Source organism: Dunckerocampus dactyliophorus, chromosome 17 (genome assembly GCF_027744805.1).
Source record: "Dunckerocampus dactyliophorus isolate RoL2022-P2 chromosome 17, RoL_Ddac_1.1, whole genome shotgun sequence".
NCBI lineage: Eukaryota > Metazoa > Chordata > Actinopteri > Syngnathiformes > Syngnathidae > Dunckerocampus > Dunckerocampus dactyliophorus.
Window position 1 is genome coordinate 18382623 of NC_072835.1, and position 27869 is coordinate 18410491.

The 27869-nt window shown below is 40.5% G+C and overlaps 1 protein-coding gene across 2 annotated transcripts; it reads left to right on the forward strand.

Annotated features, from left to right (window-relative positions):
- Positions 1-220: 220 nt before the first annotated feature.
- Positions 221-23566, forward strand: scarb2b (scavenger receptor class B, member 2b). Of its 2 annotated transcripts, XM_054756786.1 has the most exons (13): positions 221-624; positions 5884-6041; positions 8064-8211; positions 8280-8471; positions 8563-8654; positions 8877-8996; positions 12819-12997; positions 17783-17901; positions 19738-19811; positions 19889-19940; positions 20014-20166; positions 20322-20363; positions 22244-23566. In XM_054756786.1, exons 1-13 carry the CDS (start codon positions 502-504, stop codon positions 22352-22354), a joined length of 1563 nt encoding a protein of 520 aa, XP_054612761.1. In that variant the 5' UTR covers positions 221-501; the 3' UTR covers positions 22355-23566. The 2 variants fall into 2 exon arrangements, with proteins under 2 accessions (XP_054612761.1, XP_054612762.1); XM_054756787.1 differs by lacking the exon at positions 20322-20363.
- The last annotated feature ends 4303 nt before the right edge of the window (positions 23567-27869 follow it).

Genomic DNA, 27869 nt, shown 5'->3' on the forward strand with positions numbered 1-27869 from the left:
ACTTAAAGTGTCTTCCTGTTGTAGTATTGGTCAACACAGGCCTCTCTTATCCCTGTTTGGTTTGGGGAGTTGTGGTGGGAAGGGAATGGAGGGGGTCTGTGGGATCAACGCTGTGTGAAGCCGGGCGCGCTCACAAGCCGTGCGCGATCCCGCCTAGTAACTGGGCCAATGAGAGCTCGACTAAGGCGCGCACGCTAGCCTCGGCCCGCCATAAATACCCGTCGGCTCGCTTTTATTGTACCCACTTTTAAGGTCCAGCTCGAGGACGTTTAGTCAAAGCCCGGTGTCCCTGGTCAGTGATTTATTAACTACGAGTAAACAGTAGCTCGTTAGTTACTAAGCTAGGAGTTTTCAGAAAACTTTTCAGAAACTTTCCAGCTACTTTTAAAAACGTGGTGACGGGGGAGGACGAGAAGAAAAAGTAAAGAGGACCACGCTTACAAACTTTTGACGTCTTCACATTGTGGCGGTTTCGCACGTGTCCCGCCAGCACCTGCGAGTATGACGCGGAGGTCGTGTGCCATTTACACAGTGGGGGTCATCTGCGCCACCCTGCTCATCGTGGGCATCGGTCTTATGGTGTCTCAGGCTTTCCGCACCCTGATGCACAACCGTCTCAAAAAGGTAAATGAAAAAAAAGACACTTCGCATGCGTTGCATTGCACAGCCTCCTCTTTGCGCCGCTTCCGCTTTGAATACGGAGCTTTGTGCAAAGTGGAGGACAGTGGTCTATGACAATGGTGGTATTGTGTGAAACACTTGAGGAATAATAAACAGAGACACGGAATACTGGAGTCGATGAGCTGCAGAGCTCTTCCAGCTGCCTGCAAACGTTTTAAACTTGATAAAGACCCTGCAGTCTTAATGTGTTGTTTGTGCATCTTCAGACAGCCCCTGTATGCTTGAATTTTGTTAAAATCCATGCATCATTCACTGGGAAATTATGTGAATTTGTTGGAATATGAACAAAAGTGAAAGAAAACTCCTGGTTCTATATTTGTTATTGGCTCGACAAAGTTGGTTTTCAGCTAACAAATTTAGATAAGGGGATTTTGGAGTCCCCCGCAGCCCTGATATGTCATCAACAATATGAACTAAGCATCAGCACTTTCTTTTCCTCACAGACTACTTTTTTTTGTAAACAATGGAATATTGCTGTATAGTGAATTTAAAAAAAAAGGATCCAGATGCAGCTGATTATTCCCACTGCCTTATCATTATGTCCTTGAGGTGGTTCAGAGCCATTCCATGTCCAGGAATAAGTGAGAGGCTGGGCCACCATTGCTCGTTTGTGGTATTGGTCTGTATTTTTAACACGTCACATAAAAACAAAACACACAGCACTAGTCGTATTGGCACCTTGCAAACTTGGGTTTAACTACTTACATTACATTTTGTTGAGAGATACTCAATAACAGATTTACGGATGTGATTTTTCTAAAAATATAATTAAAAAATGGCAATTATTAAACAGTTGTTAAATTTAGTTATTGCCTGGTTGCCAGCAGAGGGTTTTTACATCACGGTTTGCATTTTTAATTATTTATTTACATTTGTAACTACAATATCGTCGCCGTACGCTGAAAACCTCACGTTGCAATAATGACGATAACAAATTTGTAATATGATGAGAAAAAGATCAGATAAGAAAGAAGTCATAATGTTACGAGACAAAAAGTAGCAATACGGCCACAGTAAAATCGCAATGTGAGAAGAACACATTTCTAGTGTGACAAGAATAAGGTCGTAATATGACGGGAATAAAGGTTCAAGATGGCGAGTATAAAGTCGCAACGTGACAAGAGTGAAGTCGTAACAAGACCAGATTCATGTCAAACTGCGACGAGAAACCGCGCAACCGCCATGTGAAATTTCACAATGGCTTATCAACAAACCGCATGCCGTTTTATTCCTGAATACGACTAACTTGTGTTTTTGTTACATACATTGCTACCTTGCTTTTCATTATTTATCCGTTACAAAGGTCTGTCTAAAACCGAATCGTGCGAAAAATGAAACAATTTTTCTCGTTGGAAACAACAGAAATCCTATTAATCCGTTCCAGACACCCAAAATGTGAACACAAAACACTTTTAATATAGTTTTACATGCAGAAAACTATAAGAATTCCATCTAAATATATTAACAATAACAGTTAACATCGCTTTTACCTTGACTGAAGACTCCAGGACCAGAGAGGGGGGAAGGGAGGAGAGAGCCACACGGATGATACCTTCGTACTTTGCTAGAAGTTATTTCTTGAACTTAATAGCGTTTCTCACATTCATTTTTGGCCCCATAGTCGGTTATTTTGCAGCTGAACTAAAAAAAAAAGCAGACACTTGTGGTGTAACTGTTAGTTAGCAAAGAATTACAGAGTCAACAGGTGATGGCACCATAGAGGGGCGGCAGAGGTGGGCGTTAAGAGGCACGTTATGTAATGTAAGACACGTTACAAACACAGTTGGACTCTTACGCAGTGTATTCACAACATGACAAGACTATGCGGCGTCATCAAGTGGGACGAGGCAGCGTACGAGAACCGAGACAAAATATTGGTAGAAACTCGAATCATAAATCAAAACCGAGGTTTCATTGGACTTCAGTTTTTTATTATTCTTAAAAAACGTAAATGTGATATTTATAATTTTTAGTGTGTTGCTTTCAAGTCAGAGGAAAGCAGTTGTGGAAGTTGAAAAAGTGAACTGCTGGTTCTTTTACCGGAGGTGTGGGCTGGAGTCACATGACCTGGACTCGAATCAGACTCCAGTTGCAATTTTTGATGGCTTTGGATTCGACTTGACAATATCATCAAAGACTTGCAACTCCACCTGGACTTTGACATCAATGACTTGGGATCTGACTCTGACTTTACTCAACTTGAAAATACTTGAGCTTTTCCGTGAGCGTGTCGAATAAAATGTGTCCCCATTCAAAGTATTCAACTAACATAATCGTTAAAGAAACAATTCATTTTCCCACAGAATCTTCCTCATTGAATGCATCTATTAACATCCAATCAGGTTTAAGAAGAAACAATGAGGGTGTCAATGAGTTGTTTCATTTAAAAAATGAAACAACTCAAAATGCATTCATTGTATTTGTCTAATTTAATAGAATGTTACATTGTTAAAATGCCATTTCATTTTGTAAGAAGTCCAAGCCCATGACTTCAGATTTGATTCGACCTGTCTTGTCTTGACTTGAGACATGACTTGGACTTGCACATCTTTACTTGAGATATGAGACTTGCAAAACACTCTCTCTCCCACCTCTGTCCTTTGCAGATTTGCAATTTTCCTTTCAGGAGGAAGACGTAGGATGATGCAGCGTGGTCTGTGTCAACTCTAGAGTCATGTTGTCAGAAATGAAATTGGTGGCCCACCTCGCCCTTTTTTATGTTCCGTTGTCAGGGTTTGTCGTACAGCACAGACAGAGTTCCTTTTGAATGACATATTAAACCAAACATTAAAACAGGAACTGATTCTGATCTCTACAGCTACCATATGTCTCGCCCAGGATCTTCAAAGGGTGATGGGGGTGGAAATAGGCCAGTGGGCTGGCACTCAGAAATGCACGTGGGTTGCTTTTTAGGTGAGCCACTTGGTTTACCCAAATAGGCTGCGGGTATGATTGTCAAAACTTGCCAAGAATGTGGACACTCCTCTTTATATTGCTGCTGGTACAAAGATCCCACTTTAAATACCAGGAGGGTTCTGACTTCACGGCTGTTGGATTTTGCACCCTCCAATTCTCAGAAATTTAATGCATGCAAAGACAGTGAAATACGAAACTGCACAGGATGCTCCGGTGACGCACTGCTTTGTCAAGGAACCTTAAGACGGCAGTATGGTGTCGCCAAAATTCAGATAAGTGAAGTATATTATCTGTTTGGGTATTTGGCATGGCAGCAAGCCTGGTAGTTTGATTTATTTCTGGCGCACGAGGTTACCGCCTTACACTACTCGCAGTGTGAAGGCTCTCATTCCAACGACAACCTTCTTGAGTGCTAAGCCTCTTGCACTTCGCTAGCATTATTGGCTAACCGCTTGATCCTTGGTAGGATATTGGAAATTTCACATAGGTGAGACTTCTAATACTACCAAATAGTGATAATGTTTTTAAAAATGTAATAACTGGAGAAACAGACTTCCCAGAATTTCTGGTTGTTTGGATTCCAAATGCAAATTTTTTCGATAGGAAAGATAAAAAACAGTCGCTGGCAATCCGTTGTATTAAACCAAGTACTGACAACCTTCGACAATTAACATGTTTTGAGCAGATGATTGGCAATTGAGAATTTTTTGGCTGAATTGAGTGTGATCAATATGAAGTAGGGCTGCAACTCATGATTATTTTCTTAGTCGATTAATCTGAAGCTTGATGTTTTGATTATTCGAGTAAAGGAGGGCCGAGACACTGCAGGTTTTCTTTCCAGCCGGTCACTAAAGCGGGTGATTTTAATGATCAACACCTCCTTCAATTTGAGGGAAGGAGCTCATCAGTTAAATCACCTGCTGGAGAAACTGGTTGGAGAGAAAACCTGCAGTGTCTCGGCCCTCCATTGACACATGTGCCCCAGACGGACCAAATCAATATGAATCAAACAGAAACAGTCAGTGGTTTGGAATGTATTCGGCATGAGACAAAAGGCCATTCAAGGTCTTAACACTCTGAAGGGTTTACCCCCTGTGACTCTCATACTATGGAATCATTTGTTTGAGGCTTGGAAACATCTAAAAAAAACAATTCACTGAACATTAAACAAACATACATTATGTTCTATTGTTTTTAAGAGGATTTCAAGAATATCCTCTGGGTGTGCGTTATTCAGGCCTGTGTTTTTGTCCGTCTGTACATCAAAGTAGTAGTAGTGGCATCAGCGCGCCTATTTGTGTATTCACCTGCTACATGTGTTTTCAATTGGGGAGTGGCGGAGATGAGAGGCTTGCTCTGTTCCTGTTTTCCATGCAGTATTTCATGTGGCATGCTGGGAGGGCGGCCATATTGAATTGTGCACCAAGCATGAAAGAACAACAGAAGAAAAGCGCACACTCTCTCCCCTCCTCAATCCAAGGTGACAGCTTTATTGTCCTTGACCACTTTACAAACGTCTGTCTATGGACAAGTAGAAAAGAAGCAAGAGGAGGCGGGTGCTCGGGAACGCTGGGACGCTTTGGTGCGTTTTGCTTTTTGGGGTTAATTTATGTCGAGGCGATACTTTGAACAAAACTGACACAATTAGGCCAACCTGAGATTTCCTTCTCATGTGTTATTAGAAGACAAACTAATCCCCTCACCCCCTCTGATCTTCTCTTAGTCCTCATGTTTTCCAATTCCTCAAAAGATCCCTGCAGTGAATCAAGGCATCCACAAGCAGGAGGCATTCTGTGGCGGGAACGCCGTGAAAACTGCGAGAGAGTTCAGCTCGGTGGCTGCTTTGCGGTGCCAGGGCCTCATGTAGCTCAGTTCTGTGGAATGTGGCCCAGATCATTAAGGTTGCAGTCCTGCGCAACCATTGGGCGTCCGGCCTTATGGATCACATGATCTGTCAGTGACTCTCCCCGAGTACCCGTTGTCAATGGCAACCGTTGACAATGGAACTATGGAAGGGTCTCCCCTAATACCATTCATGTGCACGGTCAATGCTCTTGTCAGACAGCGGCACCCCTCCGCAGCCCCCCTAAGATGTTTTTGTTCTCTGGGCTGTTTTTGTTAGGGACAGACTGGTGAGACTCCACCATGTGGCCACGTCTTCTTAACTTGAAATGGGTCAATCACTTGTATATCATTTCAAGCACTAGTCTACTTAGCGTTCACATATTTATTGAATTTGAAAGTTTGTATGATCTACATCCAACTGGTGTCATGGTGTCTCAACAGGAGATTGTTTTGGTGGAGGGCAGCCGCGTGTTTGAGTCATGGAAGAGGCCACCTCCTCCTGTCTACATGGAGTTCTTCTTCTTCAATGTGACCAATGTGGATGAATTCCTTACCGGGGCCAAGCCAGTGGTCAAACAGGTTGGGCCTTACACTTACAGGTGGGGGCCAACACTCATTCATTCATTTACTGTCTATAACGCTCATGCTGTTCAGAGTCACGGGTGAGCTGGAGCCTATCCCAGCTGACTTTGGGCCAAAGGCAGGGGATAGCCTGGACTGGTGTCCTGTCAATCACAGGGTACATGTAAACATAAGACTATTCAACACTCAAATTCACACCTGTGGACAATTTAGAGTCCAAACTAACCTAACATGCGTCTTTTTGGACTGTGGGAAACCAAGCACGAGAACCCACAACCACCCGACTTACCACGTATTCCACTCAGCTGCCCGTGGTCTTAGATTTTTAATCTAATCTTCTGGATTCATGAAGTAGAAGACTTTCAGAAGTGTGCATACATTCATCAGTTGAATTCATGTCATGTTCATTTTGGGTTTATATGACTTGAACCGTTCTTTTCCAGGGTGGAATGATTATCCACTGATGACTTTGAAAACAAATGTTGGGGAGCACAAGTTTGAATTTTCAAACGATCCATTAATGCCATTATTATCTCAAGACCAAGTGTAAGTGTCCTTGCTAGTCTACTGTTTGTGATGTAAACACAGCTGTTGAAATGTGGCTGTTATTTGCTCATTGCTCAGACAGAGGCAGCTCAACTTTTGCTTCCTCTTTTTAGCTTAGAAATTTGACACAGTTTGTTCTTTGTTTTATCTTTTCGGAAGACTTCCATGTAGAGCCAGTGGTCTGGTGCAACATACAGTATATTTGTGAGACAGGGAACATGTCAAAACCCTTAAATAGGTATCAGACCTCATGGACGACATCTGCAGTGCATCTAAAGTCATCTATGACCAAAAAGCTAAATTACATTAATAACATTTTAAGACCTTTTTTCATGTTTTCAATCTCAGTGACAATAATAAGGATACCGTATTTCTTAGCTCCTCAAAAGTTGTGTAGTGACTATTTTTGGCATCATACTGCCGCTGTGTCTTGCTAACATAGCTGGTGCGTAAGTGACAGGAGGAAAACCTCTGGAGAGAGCCTTTTGGTTTGCATGTATAAATCTTAAAATGATAAGTGAATTTCTGCAAATTAGGATTCTTTATTTATACAGGGAGTTTTTTGTAGTTAGAGCATAGAAATCCAATTTACAACCTTCTAAATATGTTTTTTTAACATTATTAGAGCCCTCTAGACATGAAATAACACCCCTATAGTCACCTTTACACTCCCATTACCCAATATAGTAGACATTGTAAGAGAAAATAAGCCATTTAAGGCATAAATAAGACTCATGCTTGTGTGTGTTGCTGTAAATGTGTTCCAGTGCTAGGGGAGCTGGGGCGGTTGTGGGGGTGTGGGAGGACAGGAAGTGATGTTGGGGGTTCAAAGTTAAGTTTTGACTTGGCGTGGGTTACAGCCACAGTAACCCGAGTTAGGGCTTATTGTGCCTGTTGTAAGATAATTCAAACCTGCAATGAAAGCCTGTTGTTCCGGCGATCAAGTCTGGTGCTTGTGTGTCTAATAGAACATTACAGTAACATTACTGACACCGAGTGACCAGTGTAGAATACTACATAGCATCACGTCTTTGAATGCGTATTCTGAATGCCATATACTTGTATTTTAGTTCATTTAGCCATTTTTATGATTGAGAATGCTTAAAGGCAAAAATTATGTAACATTTGCTCAAATATGCATTTTCTTTTACTAATAATAGGCTATATTCAAACATGAAACAGCATGATTTATTTTGAATATATTTTTGAAAAACTGCAATAGCGTGAAGCTGCAAAATTCGCAGGGGTTACAGTATAAGACAGATTGTCTTTTCCAGAATAAAAAGCTTTATTTTTGGGTCAATGTAGCTTATAAAATGGTATCAGCCACAACAACACAAAACTGCAGTTTTTCAAACCGCGACGCGCGATGCACATGTTGCATCTTAATGTCTCGTACATAAGAGATCTCAGTGCGGTTTTAGCATTTCAAAGACTATGTGCTGGCTTTTCCGGGTCATGATGAACGATGATGTCTTTTTGTGTCTGCAAAGGGAGTACAGGTACAAGGACAACGTGACCATGGTGGACGATGGCAAAATGGTGTCGGCGTACAATACAAAAAGCTTTGTTTTCCTGAGGGACAAATCTGTGGGGGACCCATTGTTTGATAACATCACCACCGTCAACATACCCGCTTGGGTGAGTCGAAAAAACGTGCTAGCATTAGTTCTGTCCGAAGTTTCCAACGCTACCTTGTCCTGTGTTAGGCGGTGATGAACAAGGTGAAAGGGAGCTTCTTTAAGGCCTCGATGGTGTCCATCTGGATGAACTCCATCGGGAGCGGCCTTTTCACCACTCGCACCGTGGATGAACTGTTGTGGGGCTATGAGGACCCCCTGCTGGTCCGCATTGCTCCGAGCAACCCTGAAGTTGAGACTACCTTTGGCCTGATGTACAAGGCATGGACAGCTTTTACGTCTTGTACAAGCAGCCAAAATGATTTTGGTACCGAAAAGGAACACAAAGTTACATGCTGTATGTTTTTTTTAGAAAAATGGAAGCAATGACGGGGAATTTGTCTTCCACACTGGGGAGCAGAACTACTTGGATTACGGCCGAGTGGAAACATGGAAAGGTCAAAGGTAACACACTGCTCCCTTCCTTTTTCTCGCCGAGAGTGCTGACACGTCAGTGGGCACTGTTTGGATGTGCTGTATCGCATCCTCTCACAAGTGCCCTTCCAGATATTTATCATCAAACATTTCGCAGTAATTTTGTGTCATTGAGATGAAAAGGATAATAAGCAGAATAGGCGGCCAAAAATAATCAAAAACATCTTGTTTAATCACTTAAATGTTTTGCAGCCAGCTGAACTTCTGGAACACCAACCAAAGCAACAGCATCAACGGGTCGGATGGAAGTGCTTTCCATCCCCTGCTGAAAAAAGATGAACGCATTTACATCTTCACCCCAGACCTTTGCAGGTATTTCAACTCCAATGTTGTTGTGCGTAAAAGACTTTCGATTTGTGTGCCCAGAGGGCTGTTATTTAATCTAGTCACGATTAAAGCCACACAGAAAAGTTGAGGAAAGTGTCTTGGGCTTGGGTGGAGGTTAGAGATGCTCATGGGATGAAAGAAAACCATCATTACTGTCTAAAACAAGGCAAGCAAATGTTTCCATGTCTAAACATTGCGCGCTGCAGGAGTTTTTTCCCCCCCAAACGTCCTGTAAATGTTTATGACACATGCTTTCTACTAAAGCTTATTGGGACTCTAAAATCCTGACAAGATCCTTCAGGATTTCCCAAAAGTTCATGGCTTCCTCCCTTGTGACTGATGCACATGCCAAGGTTGCATAGCTAAATAACCAACATGCATACTCCCAAAATAGCCTACAAAGCTAATAAATATACCATTTCATGCTGCTACATACTCCATACATACTATACATAACAAACATGACATGTAGCAAACTGATTCTACTTGAACTAAGTCACGACAACTGCATTTTGGAAAACGCAAACATTTGAAAATGTGCCGGAAATTCGCAGGGTTCGAACCTCCATTGGGCTTCTCTGTGTGGAGTTTGCATGTTCTCCCTGTGCGTGCGTGTTCTCTGGGTACACCGGCTTCCTCCCACATTCCACAAACATGCATGTTAGACTAACTAGAAGCTCTAAATCATCCATAGGTATGAATCCGAGTGTGAATGGTTGTTTGTCTATATGTGCCCTTCTGTTGACTGGCGTCCAGTCCAGGGTGTGTATAACCGATAACCGATATATTCACCGATATATGAAACAAGAGCATTGATATAAACCGTACATGAGCATAAATTCTCATAATACCCAAAATACGATTCAGCACAACGAAGCAGAAGACTACTAAATTAAAATAAAGAACTTTAATTAGTAACACTGTCAACATAAGGACTACAAACACACTGATAAATTACAAAAGGCAAACTGTAAACACCGTGATAAATTAAAAAAAGATAAACTGTAAACACTGATAAATTACAAAAGGCAAACTGTAAACACAGTGATAATTTAAAAAAAGACTAACTGTAAATGTACTGAGAAATAACAAAAGTCAAATTGTAAACACAATGATATAAAGGGATATAATGATATACTGTATAATGTTATTTCACTTTAAAATGCTGATATGAATGCTGAAATGTCTTATATATATATAGTATATTTCATAATGGTGGACATGTGGATTAACAGTTGCATCCATCTGTTTATCTCACAGAGACGTAACTTGCGTGATGTTAAAACGCTGCAATGTAAAGCTTGCGTGAAAAAAACTAGAGTGATCTCCTTGACGGGCCCTGACAGCGTGTTTCCGCAAGGACGGTATTCTCATGCGGCACTAAAGTGTAGTGTTATATTGTTTTACAAAGTCGCAGCTTATCTTGGTGTAAAAGAATGCAGTTTCTTCTGCCGTTTCTCTCGTCGTCTTCTCTGCTGCAGCCGAGTGGGTGCGACAGGAAGAGCTGCACCTCGCTGGTCTGTGTGCTTATGTGCGAGGGGGAAGAGCCAGGTACTCGGGCAGGGTGCAGCACAGAGACACAAAGGAACAGCGTGACAGAATCTCGGCCCAAAAATAATGTCATTTAAAGTTAATATATTGGTTACATAGTCACTGATGTTGATTAATCGATGATGCATTATTATTTATTATTAGGGCTCTAGTTAAGACTTTTTTATTGCAAATGTTGATGCAAAAGGAGAAGGTGTTCGCGAATGTGGGCCGCACACCCTCTGAACAAGTCCTAAGCACACTGGAAGTATTGTTGCCTTTCCGTTCATTTTTTGGAACTGCACGTCACGCTAGACAGGAGGGATTCCAGGTGGAGGAGCGAGCTGGCGTAGCGAACACTGGTGCCTCAACACAGGAGCATGGTGCAGGTTTCATGGACTGAAGTCGAAACTGAGTCCGACAAAATGCAACAAAATGCATACCGAGAGCAGCCAAGCATACGAGCATATTCAGGTCATAATGAGTACAAACAATGCGTACATGTTGGCAGGTTTGCAATTGGGTTGCCTTGTGCATTTCCCTATTTTGTAACAGCAAAATAAATAACACACAAGACTTGTCATTATGTCCTACGAAAGTTATTCAAACTGCTGTTTTGTCTGGATGTTTGTTGTGGTCTTTCTTTACAAAGTGACATCGCCAACTACTGGCCTGGCATGCACATTGCAGCGATGCTTGTTGTAACGAGGTTATTGTGTAATTGTGCCCTCAGATGATTGATGAAGTGTTCTTATGATAATACGCACCTCTAATTTTGGCTATAACCTTGACCTAAAAAGGATTTTTGTCGTGTGTGGAAAGAATCTGTTGGCGTAGCCCGGTTCTACCTTTAACCCAGTCTGGGCGCGTGTCGTAAAGCCCTCGTTCCACATGTTTACAAAACACTTTCACCCACTTACTAAATGTATTGTGGCTTCATGGAGGAGGGATGTGTTATTTGGACTAAAGGGGAAGGTTGCCTCCCTTGCTTCCTGTCTTTTTTAACAACATGTGAAGAGGAAATGATTAAAGCACTTTCACACAAGTGCATCTTTGGCTTCAGGATGTTGATTTTGTTTAAAAACATTTAGCAGAATGTCATCTGGAAGTGATCTACGGGATGAAAAAACGATATAAATAAAACAAAGAATGACGGGTCCCTTCTGTAACCCTTTGGCCCCCTTATCGACAGCTGAGCCACAAAACCCTCAAGATGTTGATGAATTGCACACAGGTGCCACCGGTCAAATAACGACTTCCCTAGCTCATGAATCTTGTTTCTCATGTAAATGACTTGATATGCTTTGCCTTTGTGCATTACAGTTTGTACAAAGTATTTCCAAAGTCAAAGCTGAATCCAAATGCTATTCCAGCATACACACCCTCAGGCTTTTTTACTCCCCGTCTCTCTCAAAGGTCAAGGGAAAGGTCGATACAGTATTGTTGCACGATTGGTGGCCAGTTGGCAAACACTGTATAGACTCTTTTGTTCAGACTGAGAAACCATTAGGATTCCCTGGGAAGGACAGGACTTGGATAGAAGAATGAACTGTTCACTGTACAGTAACTCTCTCAGGAGTCATAATAACTTTCATGGAATCCTAAATGTCTCAAACAATAAAGTACAAATGGAAACCTGTTTCATATATAGGGTTTAAGGTAGGGGTGTCCTAAGTACGACTGGTGGACAGAAGCAGCATTGCACCGGCATCCATCCATTTTCTATGCTGCGTGTCTTCCAATGAAATGCTTTGCTCATTATGAGAAAACTTTATTTAAAAAAAAAAAAAAACTCGTATTGGTACATGTTTGTATATTTATTAGATATATCTTGTGATGAGTTTAGTGTTGTTTGTAAGATGACACCGTGAGTCAGACTGTTATATTGAGCGATGACCTCATGTAATTTCCAATGGGTTGACAAGCTCGTCCTGAGTTTTTTCATAGCTCATGATTGGCTCCTGTCAAATAAAGAGCTGCCTGGTCCTCACGGACTCGTGCGCGCCACAATATGCCATATAGTCCGGTGCGGCTTATATATATGTACAATTCTGTTTTTTCCTCTAAATTTACTGGGTACAGCTCATACACTGGAATTTACGGCACTTTCAAGTCTGTGGCAGCTCATTTAGGCACCAAACTAACTGCACGCTCTTCCAGTTGTGATCATCCACATCAAATTCCACATTTGAGCCAAAATTCTTAATGATGATGAATCAAAACATGAATTTATCAAGCCCAACATTTGTTCAGAAAGGTGTTTCTTCTGCTGTGCAGGTCTATCTACATGGAGTTCGAGAAAGACGTGGAGGTGAAAGGAATCCCGGCATACCGCTTCACGCCACCACGCTCTGTCCTGGCTAGCAAAGAGGAGAACCCAGCCAATGAGGGTTTCTGCGTGAGCCCACAGGAGTGCCTGGGAACAGGCCTCCTGAAAGTCAGTCCATGTCGGAAAGGTAAACAACAGTTTCTCACTGTGAACCTACTCTGTGTCCCTTCTCAAGGAGCCTCAACTGCTGTTATTTTAGTCTCATGTTTCCAAACAATACTTGTGTTGACTTGCACAGTTCTAGAAAATGAATGTCCCAGTTTTCATATGATTCGGCTTTCGAGGAAAATTTTCGCCAAATTTTTTGCCTTGATTTTTGTACAATATTACATAAGTAAGTATTGTATCATTCGGCGGAATCCAGTTCCCAAACAAAGCACCCGATGCATTGGTGACTGACCATCCGTGCATCTGCTAAGTGCGACTGCTAAACAACCCATCCTGGGGCAAAGTACAAAGATGGCGTCCCCTCAATTCCTCGCTCTATCTGCTCGTTGTCTTCAGTAAAGGTAAAAGTGATGTTAAATGTTCATTTATCCATTTTCCTCATTTAGATGTATTATTTTGCATTGTTTTCTGCATTTTTTTCCAATTTTTGTCTATAATATGTTTAATTAGATTGACATTCTATCCTGTGGGAAAATTAGCTTCGGTTTTCGCACATAGACACCACTGTAATGGCACAATTCAGGGGGCTATCTTTGAAGGTGCTTATCTAAGTTTCGATTGTTTGGCCTTAACAAAAGAAAGCGCTCTGCTGTCTGTCATGCCGTACACCCGACTTCCTCTGCGAGCATGATAACTGATAACCTATACAGGTTTTCCTCTGATACTGGCAAAAAGACAGCCAATACACTGGCTGGCTCCTGGATACGAGCTCTACATCACCGATATTTGCAACACCTTTCCAGAAGAATGGAAACTTTAGGATGACTGCTTCTGTTGCCCAACTCTGATGTTACCCGGTTGACATAAAACGGATGCAGCAAAAATGCTGGAAGATAGCGAAAGGTCAGTCTAGTTGCGTAATCAGGATTGTGCATACATATTTTGCGAATTCTGGAATGCAGACAACGTTACAGTATGTCCTGCTGGATTATTCAGAAAACATTATAAATGTTAGCTTATTAACATATTTGCATTAGTGTCCGAAGTCTGACCCGAGGGCCATTTGCGGCCTACAGATGGATTTTTTAATTGGCCCATTAAAGATAACCTTTAAACTTGGTCACTTGTCAGCTTCATCATCATCATTATTCCTTTTCTAAAAGGGATAAGACTTTTTTTTTTTTTTTTTTGGTGCAACATTTGCAACAATATTGCTAGTATTATTAGTCTCATTTGCAAGTACGCATTTACGTCCAGTTTTTCCTTGGGGTATTGCCGTCCTGTCCCTTGTTGAGCCGTAGAAAATGTTAGTTAGTTAGTTGTCATATTTGGAGGTGTTCGAAATCGCCATGTAAATCGCTAATGCTAATCGCTAGCGCGTGTATGGGATTTCCGATGTAAATTAGCATCGAGCTCGCGCATTTGTTTTAGTGCATTTCCTTTATGTTAAATGTTAAATGATTTGTGTCTTATGTAAGTCATCACTGACATGCTTAGTTTCTGTGTGATCAGTTTTCAAAGTAAAGGCTCTGAAATGGAACTCAACTGGATATATTGAGATATATTGAGAATCTGTTATCTGTCTGCTGAGCTAGCAAGTAGAGGCCAAACGTTAGTCGGAGCAGAAGAACACTAATACTTCAGCCCCGCCCTGGCCGATCGATCGGTGCATGTTGACAAACAGCTGTTGAACAGCTAACAAATACGATGGTTTTTGATCGTAATCTGCTCGTAATGTCACGGATGTCGTTGGTTGTTTGGGTCAATGCGGTACAGTAATCATTTCTTTATCGCGGTTAATTGGTTCCATACTCGACCATGATCAGTGAATTTCCGCAAAGAAGAACTCCTTATTTAAAAATTGAATATTTCCGTAGTTAGGGCATAGAAAACCTGTTTACAACCTTCTAAATACAGTTTTTAACATTATTAGAGCCCTCTAGACATGAAATAACATCCCTATAGTCACTTGTATTACCCAATGTCGTAAAACTTATGGGAAAATTAGACATTTAAGACATAAATAAGACTTGTGCTAGTGTGTGTTGCTGTAAATGTGTTTCGATGCTCGGGGAGCTGAGTGGGAGGCAGACAGGAAGTGACGTCTGGGGTTCAGAGTTGAGTTTTAGTTTGCTGTGGCTTACGGCTGAAACAGTAGCCCGTGTGAGGGATTATTGTGCCTGTTGTGAGATAAATTAAACCTGTCTCACTGACCTTTACTGTAACATTACTGACGCCTAGAATACGACATATCAGCGCAACGTCTTTGAATGTATCCTCTGAATGCCTTATGGTTGTATTCTACTTCATGTAGCCATTTTTATGCTTCATGCTTATTAAGCGCAATCAATTGACAAGCGGCATAGAAGATGAATGGAAGGTTGCTCAGTTTTGACTGACACTGTTATAAAGAGGAAGTAATGAAACCGTATGTTTATTGTTATGGTTGTGGTGTGCAATGGACGACAGTTCTCCATTACTACAAACTGCAGCGCAGTAATACACTTATTGTTCAACAATGCTTCATTCTTGTATTGGATCTTATCAGCTTGTGCAAGAGTCTTTGTGTACGTATAAATATTAGCCACACATTTTCAAAGGGTTATGATTTGGGTCAGGTGTTAGGAAACAGTCATTAAAGTCGACCAGTGCACTGGTGTGTGTTTGTGCTAAAGTGACCTTGCTGGTTGCCCCAGAGACTCCGGGGGTTGTTTTTGTCTGACGGCTGTTGCCGATCACAGGAGCAGGAAAACGGTCACCCCTGCCCCACTTCATGAACACACAGCTCTACCGCCGGCCGACACATGTGCTTGTTGTCGTGCACCGTGCACGTTGCAAGGTAGTCGAGAGCAATTTACCGGCGGGAGGCGAGCCAGGATTGCGTCACTGCAATGTTGTGTTTGAGCTTGACACAGGCCTTATGGGCTGTATCATACGGACGCCATGTCTCCTGTTGACAATAAGTGGAAGGAACCGAGCAGGAGTAGCGAGATTATATGTGTGGGTGTCACGTAGGGTCCCTAATCAGCATTAGAGTCCATTGACCAACCTATTGTTTCTTTTCTTGTGAAGAATGACCCTAAGTAGCTTGTTGCATGTCCTGGGATGGAGGTCAGATCCAATCATGTCACCTCATCTGGCCAACTGTTCTTCTTTGTTCTGATGAAATGCTTTTTTTTTTTGTCTTAATAGGTCTCTGTAAAGCAAATAACTATCACTTAAACTGTGCCAGAGAGAGCAGGCAGGCCCTTTTGGGAAGAGTGATATTGACTTTGCAGATAAGCCTTAAATATTTATGTGTCTGTTTGCACCGCAGGTGAAGCTTCAGATCTGGTTTTGACTAGGAGCTGCTCGCTTGCACACGGCGGTTGTAATAATGAGCAATATGTTTCTTGGCAATATTGTTTCAAACGTCTCCTTTCAGGCAGCTCTAATTCAGGAGAAACATTGTCACACATTGTCACACAGGAACATTTTTCTTAGTTTCTTAGTGCTCTGCTAACACAAGCAGAGAAAGGGGACTGCTGTTGTTATTTTGGGCAAACTGCTGTCATTTAAAATTACAGTGGATATGTTCCGTGATGCTTGCCGACTTTCAGTTTGTTCTCATTTAAATACATTTTCCCCCCGTAGGAAAGAATGTAAATGCAACGAACTTGTTCCATGCTGAAACTGTTGCCATCATATAAGCTTTATTAACTGTAGGGGAAGGTTAACCTAAAAACTAAAGAAAACAAAAATAAAGTAAAGCTACTCACCCTTTGAAGACGCCTGATGGAAAGGGAATAGAAAGCTTATATGAATTATATGAATTGTGGTTAATTTAGAATATTATTTATTTACAGGAAATTTATTCAATACTAATTACCCTACATAATAATAATAATTCTATATACTATGTATACAGTAGTGCCTTGGTTAACGTCATTAATCCGTTCCAGAAGGTCCGACTCAAACCAAAATGGACTATAACCAAAGCAAATTTTCCAGTTAACTGTTCCAAACACCCAAAACTAATTTCATAGACAATAATTATAGTTTTAAATGCAGAAAATGATGCCAAAATAATTACAAATGACAAATGAATGGACAACTGTAACATTTAACATCATTTTTACCTGGTGTTGTTGGAAAAAAAAAACTCAAAACCATCAATTAACAAAATAACACAAAATAAACACATTATTCCATTGCAACCACAATTTGCAAAAATGTAAAAACCATATCAAACTAAATATCAACGTTCTAGAACCAATAAACAAGTACCTTGCCGTTTAATATAGAAAATGAAAATAAAACTAAAGAAAAACAACCGCTGCCGGCGGTGACGTCTCGGAAGTGCGCCGGCGAGAATGCCTAATAAGGTGTGCTATGTTTGACTTGGGATGCTGCAAATACTGCATGCTACGGTAAGTTTGAATGCTTATGTTTTGCTGTTGGAACCCAGAAATTAGTGTTATGGATGAAAAATGAGACAGGTAGAAACACCTAGTGTCACCCTCGATGCGCCGCTGGGTTGATAGACTGTTAGGCAGGAACCGGAGTAGCTGTGTGTACATGTATGTGTGTAAAATTTTCTGGAGCGTGTTTTGTGTAGTTTTCTGCTCAACCCAGACTTGCACCGTGAGGAAACTGCAAATCATTTCATTTTGCCTTTGACATAACTGAAGCTAGCTTTGCAGGTTTGTAAACACCTCAAACTGCTGAGCCTCTTCTGACGAGTCCCTGGGGAGGCCCGGCTCACACTTTAAAAACCCCTTTTTTATTTCAGCCCAGTCAGTTCTCTTCTCGTTTCCTCTCCTAGGTGCCCCGGTTGTGGCCTCCTTTCCTCATTTCTACCTGGCAGACTCCAAATATGTGGCAGCCATTGCGGGAATGTCCCCTGAGAGAACTCACCACCAAACGTACCTCGACCTTAACCCGGTAGGCCATTTTGTAAACTCTGAATGTTCTGAACTGCTGTTTTAATGCCAGTCTTGTACTGAACCGAATGGATGTACAGTCTGTCATATTGTTTTTAGTTGAGACTGAATCAACAGCGCCTCTGTTGGTTGTAGCCAAGCAGTGCACTTTACTTTACGTCAATTACCCAGCAGCCCCGAGATCGAAAAGTGGTCAGTGGCTGGCCTCTACACTAGCAGCCACAAGGGAGCGCCTCCAAATGGCTATCCACTGCACTAGCCACTGCCAGGGAGCGCCTCAAACTGGCTAGCCCAGGGGTGTCCAAACTTTTTCCACAGAGGGCCGCATACTGAAAAATGAAAGGATGCAAGAGCCACTTTGATATTTTGTTTTAAAACAAACAACAACAACGACGACACATAGATATGCTAAGAAGTTATGTATATTTCAAGAAAAAAAATGCACCTCAGCTTTGTGATAGGTAGGCAGGTAAACAAGTGTATTATTAGCATGAACTCTCAGCCTTTGCCCTTTTTTCTCCATGTTGTTTTTCAAGATATTTCAACCTCCTTCTTAAATCATCTTTGTACATTTTATTTTCAGAATATTATGGCTTTCTTGTCATATTTTGACTTTATTTCCATATTATTATAACTTTTTCTCCAACCCAATTTTCCAAAAATTACAACTTGATTTAGTTTTGTTTCTTATATTATGACTTTAAAAAAAAAAAAAATAAAAGTACGTATTTTTCTTTAATATTTCAACACTACACTACTAAAAATTAATTTTCCACATAATGAGTACATTATTGTAAAATTGTGACTTTTTTTTCATGTTACGAGTTTTTTTCCTTAATATTTGGACACTTTTCTCATAAAATTACAGCTGTTTTTCAATTTCTGATCAGTTTTGTTTTTTAATTTGCCAACTATTTGAACTTTCTTCCTCAAAATTTTGGTCTCGAATAAGCATAACTTTTTCCGCAACCTAATTTTCCAAAAATTACATTTTTATTTGTTGTTTTGTTTGTTTTTGATAACATTACGCCTTTAAGAAAAAATAACATCTTTTGTCTTAATTTCTATGCTACTAAAATTAAGTTATTTTTCTTCACAATACGACAATGTTATTCTTGTAAAATTACAACTTTTTTTGGTTAGATTACATTATTTTCTCTTAATATTTTAACTTTATTCTTGTAAAATTACTGCTGATTTTTCAATTTTTGCTGCCGTTGTTCTGTTTTTGTTTTTTTAATTGCTTTTTTTTAAGTTTTCTTGTTAAATTATGTTTTTAGAATATTGCACGGGCCAATTAATAAAACAGCTGTGGGCCACAAATGGCCCTCGGGTCTCACTTTGGACATCCCTGAGCTGTCTAGTCCAAAAAGTGGCCAACCACTGCACTAGCCACTAAAGGGGATGCCAAAGTGGCCAAAACAAGAGCCAGCCACTGTTTGTATTGGCGTTAACCACTTTTATATTAGTTTACTACCGAGCCCTTCTTATTTACGCGGCACTTTTCAGTCTGCTTGACCCTAATTGTGCCATATAAGGACACATCAGTGTCCCACATTTAGAAAATGCATATGCAAATGTATATTGATACTGTATGTTGAAGCAATAGGAATACATGATATAGTCTGGTAAGGCTGGGTTCTGGAGTTGAATATGTTGGAGATAGTGTACTATGCACTGCTAGTCCATCTAGTGGCGTTCAGGTGGAAGTGCAGGTTTGATTATGTGGCAATTCTCTCATGTGCTGTTTGTTTACCTTGTTTTTTCAATGTATGGATGATCAGAGGGGTGGGAGTCTAGCTGACATTTCTTTTTTTCTTTTTTTTTATACCCACAGACCACCGGCATAATCGTACGTGCAAACAAGAGAGCACAGATCAACATCTTGTTGAATCGAGTCCCAGGCTTTCCGTACGTATCCGGATCCAGGTTGTCACGCGTGTTGTGTGCTTTGTAGGTTACATAATTGCCTCTTTCATTCATAACAGCAAAACCAGAGGTCTGAATGAAACAATCTTCCCTGTCATGTTCCTGAATGAGGTGAGACACAAGTCTTCCAAGAAAACCTAATTTATTTGAGGGATTCAAACATATTCTCATCTATTTTATATAGAGTGTGGTCATGGATGACGCATCTGCAGCGAGAGTCCACAAGCTGCTGACGATCGTCACGCTCGTGTCCAACTTCCCTCTCATTTTTGTCGCGCTGGGAGGCATCATGCTGCTCATCTTGATCATCCTACTTGTGCGAGCCCGCAAGCAGAAGGTGCAGATGTATAATTATTATTATTATGTCGCCCGCTTTTCATTCTAACAACTCACGGTTTGCTGACATTGCCCAAATTAACTGGTTTGCTCCATGTTGCACTAATAGCACCGTGCACGTGTGTGTTTGTCCCCTTGTGTGTGTCTTCTGTGCAGAGCCAAGCTAAACGCATTGCGTTTTCCAAGCCTATCTATGCTGTAAGTCTTTTTCTCCTCATTTATATTAACTGTGCTGCTATTAATTGCTCTTATCTTCAATCTCGGTTTTCAATACGCTGCCAAGCACCATTCACCTACACGCAATCATCCAAAGTGTCCTTTAACACAGGGGTGGGGAACCTATACAGCCCGTTCTAAAAACAGTTCTAAAAAACAATTAAAACCTCAGACTAACTGTTCCCCAAAACATTTAACTCACAAATAATAATAATGTTAATCATTTGTGTTCCTCATCATCGTTTTCCTCAAATACAGAAATAAATCATGCTGTTTTGTGGTTGAATATGGCCAATTATTAGTAAAAAAAAATATACATATTTAAGCAAATTGTACACAATTTTTTTTTACCAAAATCAAACATTTGCAAGCATAAAAATGGCCACATGAAGTAAAATACAAATACAGTCGTCCCTTGCCGCTTCGCGGTTCAAACATCGCTCCCTCACTCCATCGTGTTTTTTGACAGATTAATTAATAAATGATCATGGTTGAGCATGGCCTATTATTAGTCCAAAAAATATTGAAATACAAGTTATATGTAGTATTCTGGTCACTGGCGTCAGTAATGTTCCACTGATGAGACATACAGTACATTGCATTACCTTAACTTGCAATATGGATTCAGCCATGGATGCAAAGACCAACATGACATAGTGCAAATAAAGTTATTTTCCCATTCTGCTTATTTTCTCTGCTTATATTGGGTAGTACGAGTGGAAAGGTGACCATAGGGACGTTATTGCAGGTCCAGAGCGCTCTAATGATGTTTAAAACCGCATTTAGAAGGTCGTAAACAGGTTTTCTATGCTCAAACTGCAAAAACATTCCAATTATAAATAAGGAAATTCACTTATCACGGTCCGGTCTGGAACCAATTCAGTGCAATAAATGAGGGATTACTGTAATGGCCTCCGCTCTAATCGATGCTGTGCCCCAATTAATAGTCCACTTGAATAAATAAGCACCTTGAACCAGCAGGCGCTTGTAACTGCCTGTACTATGACGGATCACCATCACATGCCACCAACAGTGTACAGTATGTCAGACCTGGCATCTGTAAAGCTGAATTGCAGGTATGCATTTAAAGAGAAGGAAGGCGGTAGACATCCTTAGCCCAACACACACTATCTGCATTACTAATTATTGCAATTTCTAAAATAATTAGTGACTGAAACAAACAAAAGAACAACCTGATGAGAGAGAACCTTGCAGGATGAGGGAGAAAGAAATGCAAGCCTAGGTCACAACCGGTCGTGGCGGGCACGTGTGTGACGTGCTGATTTTTGTGCCGTAGACCGGCTGCAGAGATTCTTCCTCATGTCAAACAAACTCTTTCAGGTTGCAAGACAAACTTACGCACTTCGTCCGTACAGCCAACGTGTGTCTTTCGTACAATTTGCTGGTGTCGGGTTTGGGCAAAATGTCAATTTTTTTCGTACGTCGCACTTGGGGACCCCGAATGTGTGTCATGCGCCACATGTGTACCCCACATATGTAATCAGTGCGGCCAATGCACGTTCAGATATGTTGTACGTCCTCCATGCGTGTCGCCATCTCGCTCCTTCATGGTCAACACAAATACGTTCTTGACGGACAAAAAAAACAGAGATTTGGGGAACGCCAAAAAATTGAGCGTCCGGTTGTGACCTAGGAGTTGGGACAGAAATTGCTAAAACAACATATCTTAAGGAGGCCTAAGACTTTTGCACGGTGCACTATGTTGTTTAATGTTATTATAAAGATGCCAGGTACTCTCTGTTATCTAGTAAACAGCCACTATGTGAGGAAAATACTGCACAGTTAGCCAACTGTATCGCTACTTATAAGATATGATCCAAATAACGACGTTTATCTTCCAGGCCAGCGCTGACGAAAACACATCTTACTCTCCAGTGAGCGAAAAGGAAAAAGAAGATCCTCAGAATGGAACTTACATTGGTTTGATGCCCAAAGTGGACGCACAAGCTTGATGCGGGAACTGACACGAAGGACGGCTTCGTAACATCATCATTTTTAAGAAGAAGAAAACACCACCAGCCAATTAATATACGATATTGCCACTCAAGCCACCAGTCATGAATTATTACAAAAAACATTGGTTGTGTTAATGAGACTGGTAACTAGAATTATAGTGTTGTACAATTATTATAGCGTTTCCAGCAGGGGTGTCCAAAGTACGGCCCGCGGATGTGATTTTATCGGCCCGCCGCACAGTCTAAAAATGTAATTTAACAAGGAAACATTAAAAAAAAAAAAAAAAAACAACAACAGCAGCAAAAATGGGAAAATCAATCAAAAGTCAAAATTAAGAGAAGAGTTGTAATCTAGCAAGGAAAAAAAGTCATAATTTCTCAAGAATAAAGTAATAGTATGAGAAAGATGTCATTGTAGTAGCATGATGTGAAATATATATATATATATATATATATATATATATATATTACCAGCATAAAGTCAAAATATTAAAAGGAAAAAATGGATTTCTAATTTGAAACAAGTTGCAATTTCATGAGAATAAACTTAAACTTAAACTTAACTTAACTTAAAATATCATTTTAGTAACAATGTTGAAATAAAGAAAAAATACATTCTTTTTTTGAAAAGATATAAAGTTATAATTACGAGAAGAAAATTTACAAGAGGAAAGCTGAAAGAAAATAGTTGGAAAATTAAAAAAAAAAAATCAGCAGAAATGGAAAAAACAGCTGTAATTTTACGGGAATAAAGTCAAAATATTAGTCGTATTCGAATGAAGAGCAGAAATGCCAATTTTTACAAGAATAAACTTGTATTATTATCGAAAAAAAACGTCATCTTTAGTAGCATTTCACCTATATTAAAGATATGTTACCAAGGTGAAAGGCAGTTTTTTCTTGAGCTACATATAGCTTCTTAGCATATCTCAATGTGTTTTTACAAAATATCAAAGCGGCCCTTGCATCCTTCCCTTTTTCAGTATGTGGCCCTCGCTGGAAAAAGTTGGACACCCCTGCTTTAGAGGTTCCAAACAAAACAAACACCATTAGACTCTAATGGCTGAAAGGCTCTTCAGTATATTAATTATATTGGGTATGGAAGGTGTCAAAGAAGTGGCCCTGTTTTTTTCCTGTCAGGCGTTAGCCACTGATTTCTGTGCTCTTTTTTTTTTTTTTTTTTCTTTAATACTCAGTATTAAAATGCAACTCACTTGCAACAAAATGTGACAAAACATCGTTTCTGTGCCGAAAAGCAGAACATTTTTGTAAGATTACAGTGTTGCAGAAGGCAAAAACACTGTACATTTTAAATATCGTTTTGTAAAATAAGGAGGCCTTCTCATTTCTTTTGTTGTAAATGTTCATGTAGAAAATGTCCAAATTAGGACGTTTGGGTCTGGTAGTCGGTGAATACTTTTTATCACCCATCCACACCAAGACCAAGGAGACGGTTCATGCAGTACCACTCGTGTCAGCATTTTTACTCTGTGTAACGACTTGTAATAATTGTTACTGTAATGTTACCGCTCAGTGTTTTAAGTGAAAAAGTACCTCGGTATTAGGTCTAAACATTTCTACCAGAATGGAAAATCAATTAGAAGTAGGGATGTCCCGATCTGATCTTCCGGATGGGGATCGGCTGCCGAGCCGCTATATTTTGAAGATCGGGCCGATCCGGTTGCCGTATAACGTTTGTAACTCTGAGCCCGCTCCAACACGGTCGGTGCGGTAATGCGCATCAAAGCTGGTTGCTGAAAGAAGAAGACGCAATACCGCCATGCAGACATGTTCGCGGTCTACCGTGGTGAAGTTAGTTTCACGTCGGATGTTGGATAGTCGGCTCTGTAGCTACAGCGGTAGTTCCCCCACACTATGCCCGGACTGCTGTGTGGAGAGCTTGCACGGGAATTGCCGCTCAACTACTGGTTGTTTATACTAGGGACCGTCAATAAATTACAAATTGCGTTGAAGAGAGTTTGTTAAAAACAAAATGTCATGTTCTAAATCACATGGCAAATTGATCTATAACCATGTCAAACGATTAGTCTTACTCTAAAAGTATTTTGCACACCCATTTTTTCCAATTTAATCTTTTCTGGTTGGACTTTTATTGGATTAGGGACCTGACTCACAGAGGTTTCGCGCAAAAGCCAAGAAATATTGTTGGTCATGCTGTGTAATAAAAACATAATTTATTATTTTTAATGCTTTGAAGCGCTATTTTCATAACAATATTGAATTCCAGAAATTCATGTTTAGAACAAAACCTTATAAAAAAAAAAATAAAAGGATCGGTACCGGATTAGATCGGCAAGACATAAAAAAAAAAAAAAATCTGATCGGATTGGAAGCCAAAAAATGTGGATCAGCACATCCCTAATTAGAAGGAAATAAAAATCTTGGCAATGCTTTATATTTGTATGTTATCAAAGCTACAATATTGTATTTTTCAGTGCTGCACTGGAGCCATGACTGTAAAGGCATCATCACCTGTGGAACTCTGCTACCTGTAAATACTCTTGAATATTATTTGTAATACTCTTTATTCCCGCTACTGAACACAATCATCAAATGGTTTGAAGTGTATATTTTTGGGGTTTGTTTTCGTTTCCCGCAGCTGTATTCGATTCCGTTGTCTTTGTGTCTCAGTGCTTTTAATGTTGTGTAGGATAATAGCTGCTTGGAATTAGATTTCAACACTGCTGAGCCTATTTCTGCTATTATTATTACATTATTTGTATTAGTTCATGATGAGCATGGTAATTGCTTTATTGTTTAGAATTGATTGTAGACTGTAAATGTGGGCGTTTATTCACCTGAACTGCAAAGGCAACAGAGCGTTAAAGAAGCAGGTGATCATCTGAGAGAGGCTGTCATTTCCTAAATTTGACTCACTGAACTCAAACAACTCCACTCGTGATACTTCCACTGCAGCTACGGCCCGAGAATCTGCGGTTAACTGAAATTGGAGCATTTACGGCAATCGCATCTTCAGGCAACTGATGCAAAATACAGTGCGCTACTTGGCTGCAACCAGCAAAGGCGCCGTTTATTTTGGTGACTGACTTTAAGAAGGACAACATGAGCTTTGGGAAGTTGCATCCATGAAAGCCTCAGCTATTCTTCTTAATACAACACCTGCGTGGAAACAGGAGTTTAGGACGTTCATATTTTTCCAACAGTTCATCAAGGAAATGTAGTCAAATGCCTATCGCGAGTGTTAGCTGTAACCTTTGAAAGACTGCAACATCACATTAGTTGATGTTATATTATTAATTTGGTTTTATTTTTTGTGGGGTTTTTTGCATATTCACCTTTTAGCGAGCTGTATGATAATGGTGACGATTCATGGAGAGTGGGTCCTGTAGTCTTAAATATGCGGTTGAATCAGTCCACACCTTGTTGAGCTGCAAAAATGAGACAACACAAAGTGTCTAAGTAGGACACATTTTACCATCTTCAAAACCAAAAGTGCCAAAACATGCGGGGCTTCACTGTGCCATGCTTTGATTGCAGACTGTACTTGATGAAATTATCGTTATTGATATAACCTCATATTCTTCTAATTGTCAATTTATTGTCAAATGTGGACTGTTGGTGTTTTTACTGTGTACACAAAATAAAACGACAGTTTAGTTTCCGAACTTTTCCGGTGTTTGTCTTTAATTTCAAAGAAATGTGTTCAGGTGAGAGCACACTAACATACTCACCCGATGTCTCAGTGCTTTAGTGGCCACAATATCCTGTGGGGTTGAAGCCATTTTGTTCTCTGGTGGTATTCTGCAGCTTCCTGAATGCTGGGTCTGACAGAAAACACAACAGTTCAAGTTAATCCAAGGCCACAAACTCTACCATGACGAAAGCTGCAGTGGGTAGTACTGTCCACAAGGGCGCAGCATACACCTTTTGGCTAATTCCTTAGTTTCTGTTTCTTTTGTGTCCATTGGAGAGGCCGTTGGAATTAATATTATGTTTATTGTATACGAATGAAAAATGAATGGCAAACGTTATGGCAGGTTGAATAAATGGGAGAGTATGTAAGTGGTGCGATGACGTGCATGAACAGTAAAAAACGTGACCTCCATCCATGCCCTGTCACTTCCACACCTGTATACACCTCCATACCACCACCTGGTTGACCAATTATAGCACCCCACAATTATCCCCAAAACAAACCAGATGAACTAAACCCAAACAAAGCATAAATTGCTCCTACAGATCTATTACATTTCACAAATACAATTAATGCATGTTCAATTGTTATGTTTTTTTTTTATATAAAATCAGACCAGTGTGACAAGAATAGACACAGAAAGTGCTGACATAGCATTCAGGATTTTGTCAGTGCACAGGAATGTAATCCACACATTCGTTGCAATGAAATGCAATTCCGTGAGGCAGATTATGTGAGAAAATACATTGTCTTGCTGGAAATGACTGATGAATGATTAATAACAATACACTGAATGGGGACACAGTTCACTCAACACACAAAGTCCAAGTCGAGTTGCAAGCCTTTGATGATGTTGTCAAGACGAGTCTAAAGTCATCAAAATTATGACTCGAGTCCAAGTCGCGTGACTTAAGTCCAAACCTCTGGTACAATATCACATGTTCTGCTTACTTTCACCTCCGCAACAGTAATAGATCCTTATCATAGCCTGGTCATTTCTCACATCGACTACTGCAACTCACTCCTTATTGGTCTCCCCCGGACATCCCTCCATAAACTTCAACTGGTCCAGAACTCTGCTTCCCGGAAGCAGAGTACTGCTCAACGTATTTTTTGACCAGAACCGCCTCATTTCATCACATCACCTTCATCCTTTTCAGCAACTTCACTGGCTCCCGGTCCAGCAGAGAATACAGTACAAACTCCTCTTACACACCTTCAAGACCATACACAACTTCGGCCCTCCGTACTTGACTGACCTTCACATTGCCACTCCAGCTCGCTCCCTCATTCACCTCACTGTACCCCCTGCCCGCCTCAGCACCATGGGGAGCAGAGCTTTCAGCCGCTCTGCTCCCAGACTCTGGAACTCATTACCATCCGACACCCGAAATACTGACTCGCTCCCCATCTTCATATCAAGACCCAAAACTCATCTGTTCAAAATTGCATACTCCCTCTGACTTGTTTATGTTGTTTTTATCCTTGGTTGCTTTATTTGTGTCATGTGCAGTGTAAGCTGGTTGCGCTTATAAATTAAATGTTATTATTATTATTATTATGCTCCATCTTCATCGATACCTGCTTGAATTTTCATAAATTCCGATGTATAAGCCGCACCCACTAAATTTAGAGGAAAAAACAGATTTGTTCATATATAAGCCACTGCGGTGTATAAGCTGCACGTGGCCACGTCATAAAATGACATTGTGGCACGCGCGAGTCTGTGAGGACCAGGCAGTTGTTTATTTGACTGGAGCCGATCATGAGCTATGAAAAAATTCTTGCCAACTCATTAGACATTGCAGCAGGTCATTACTCACAGTGTCATCTTAC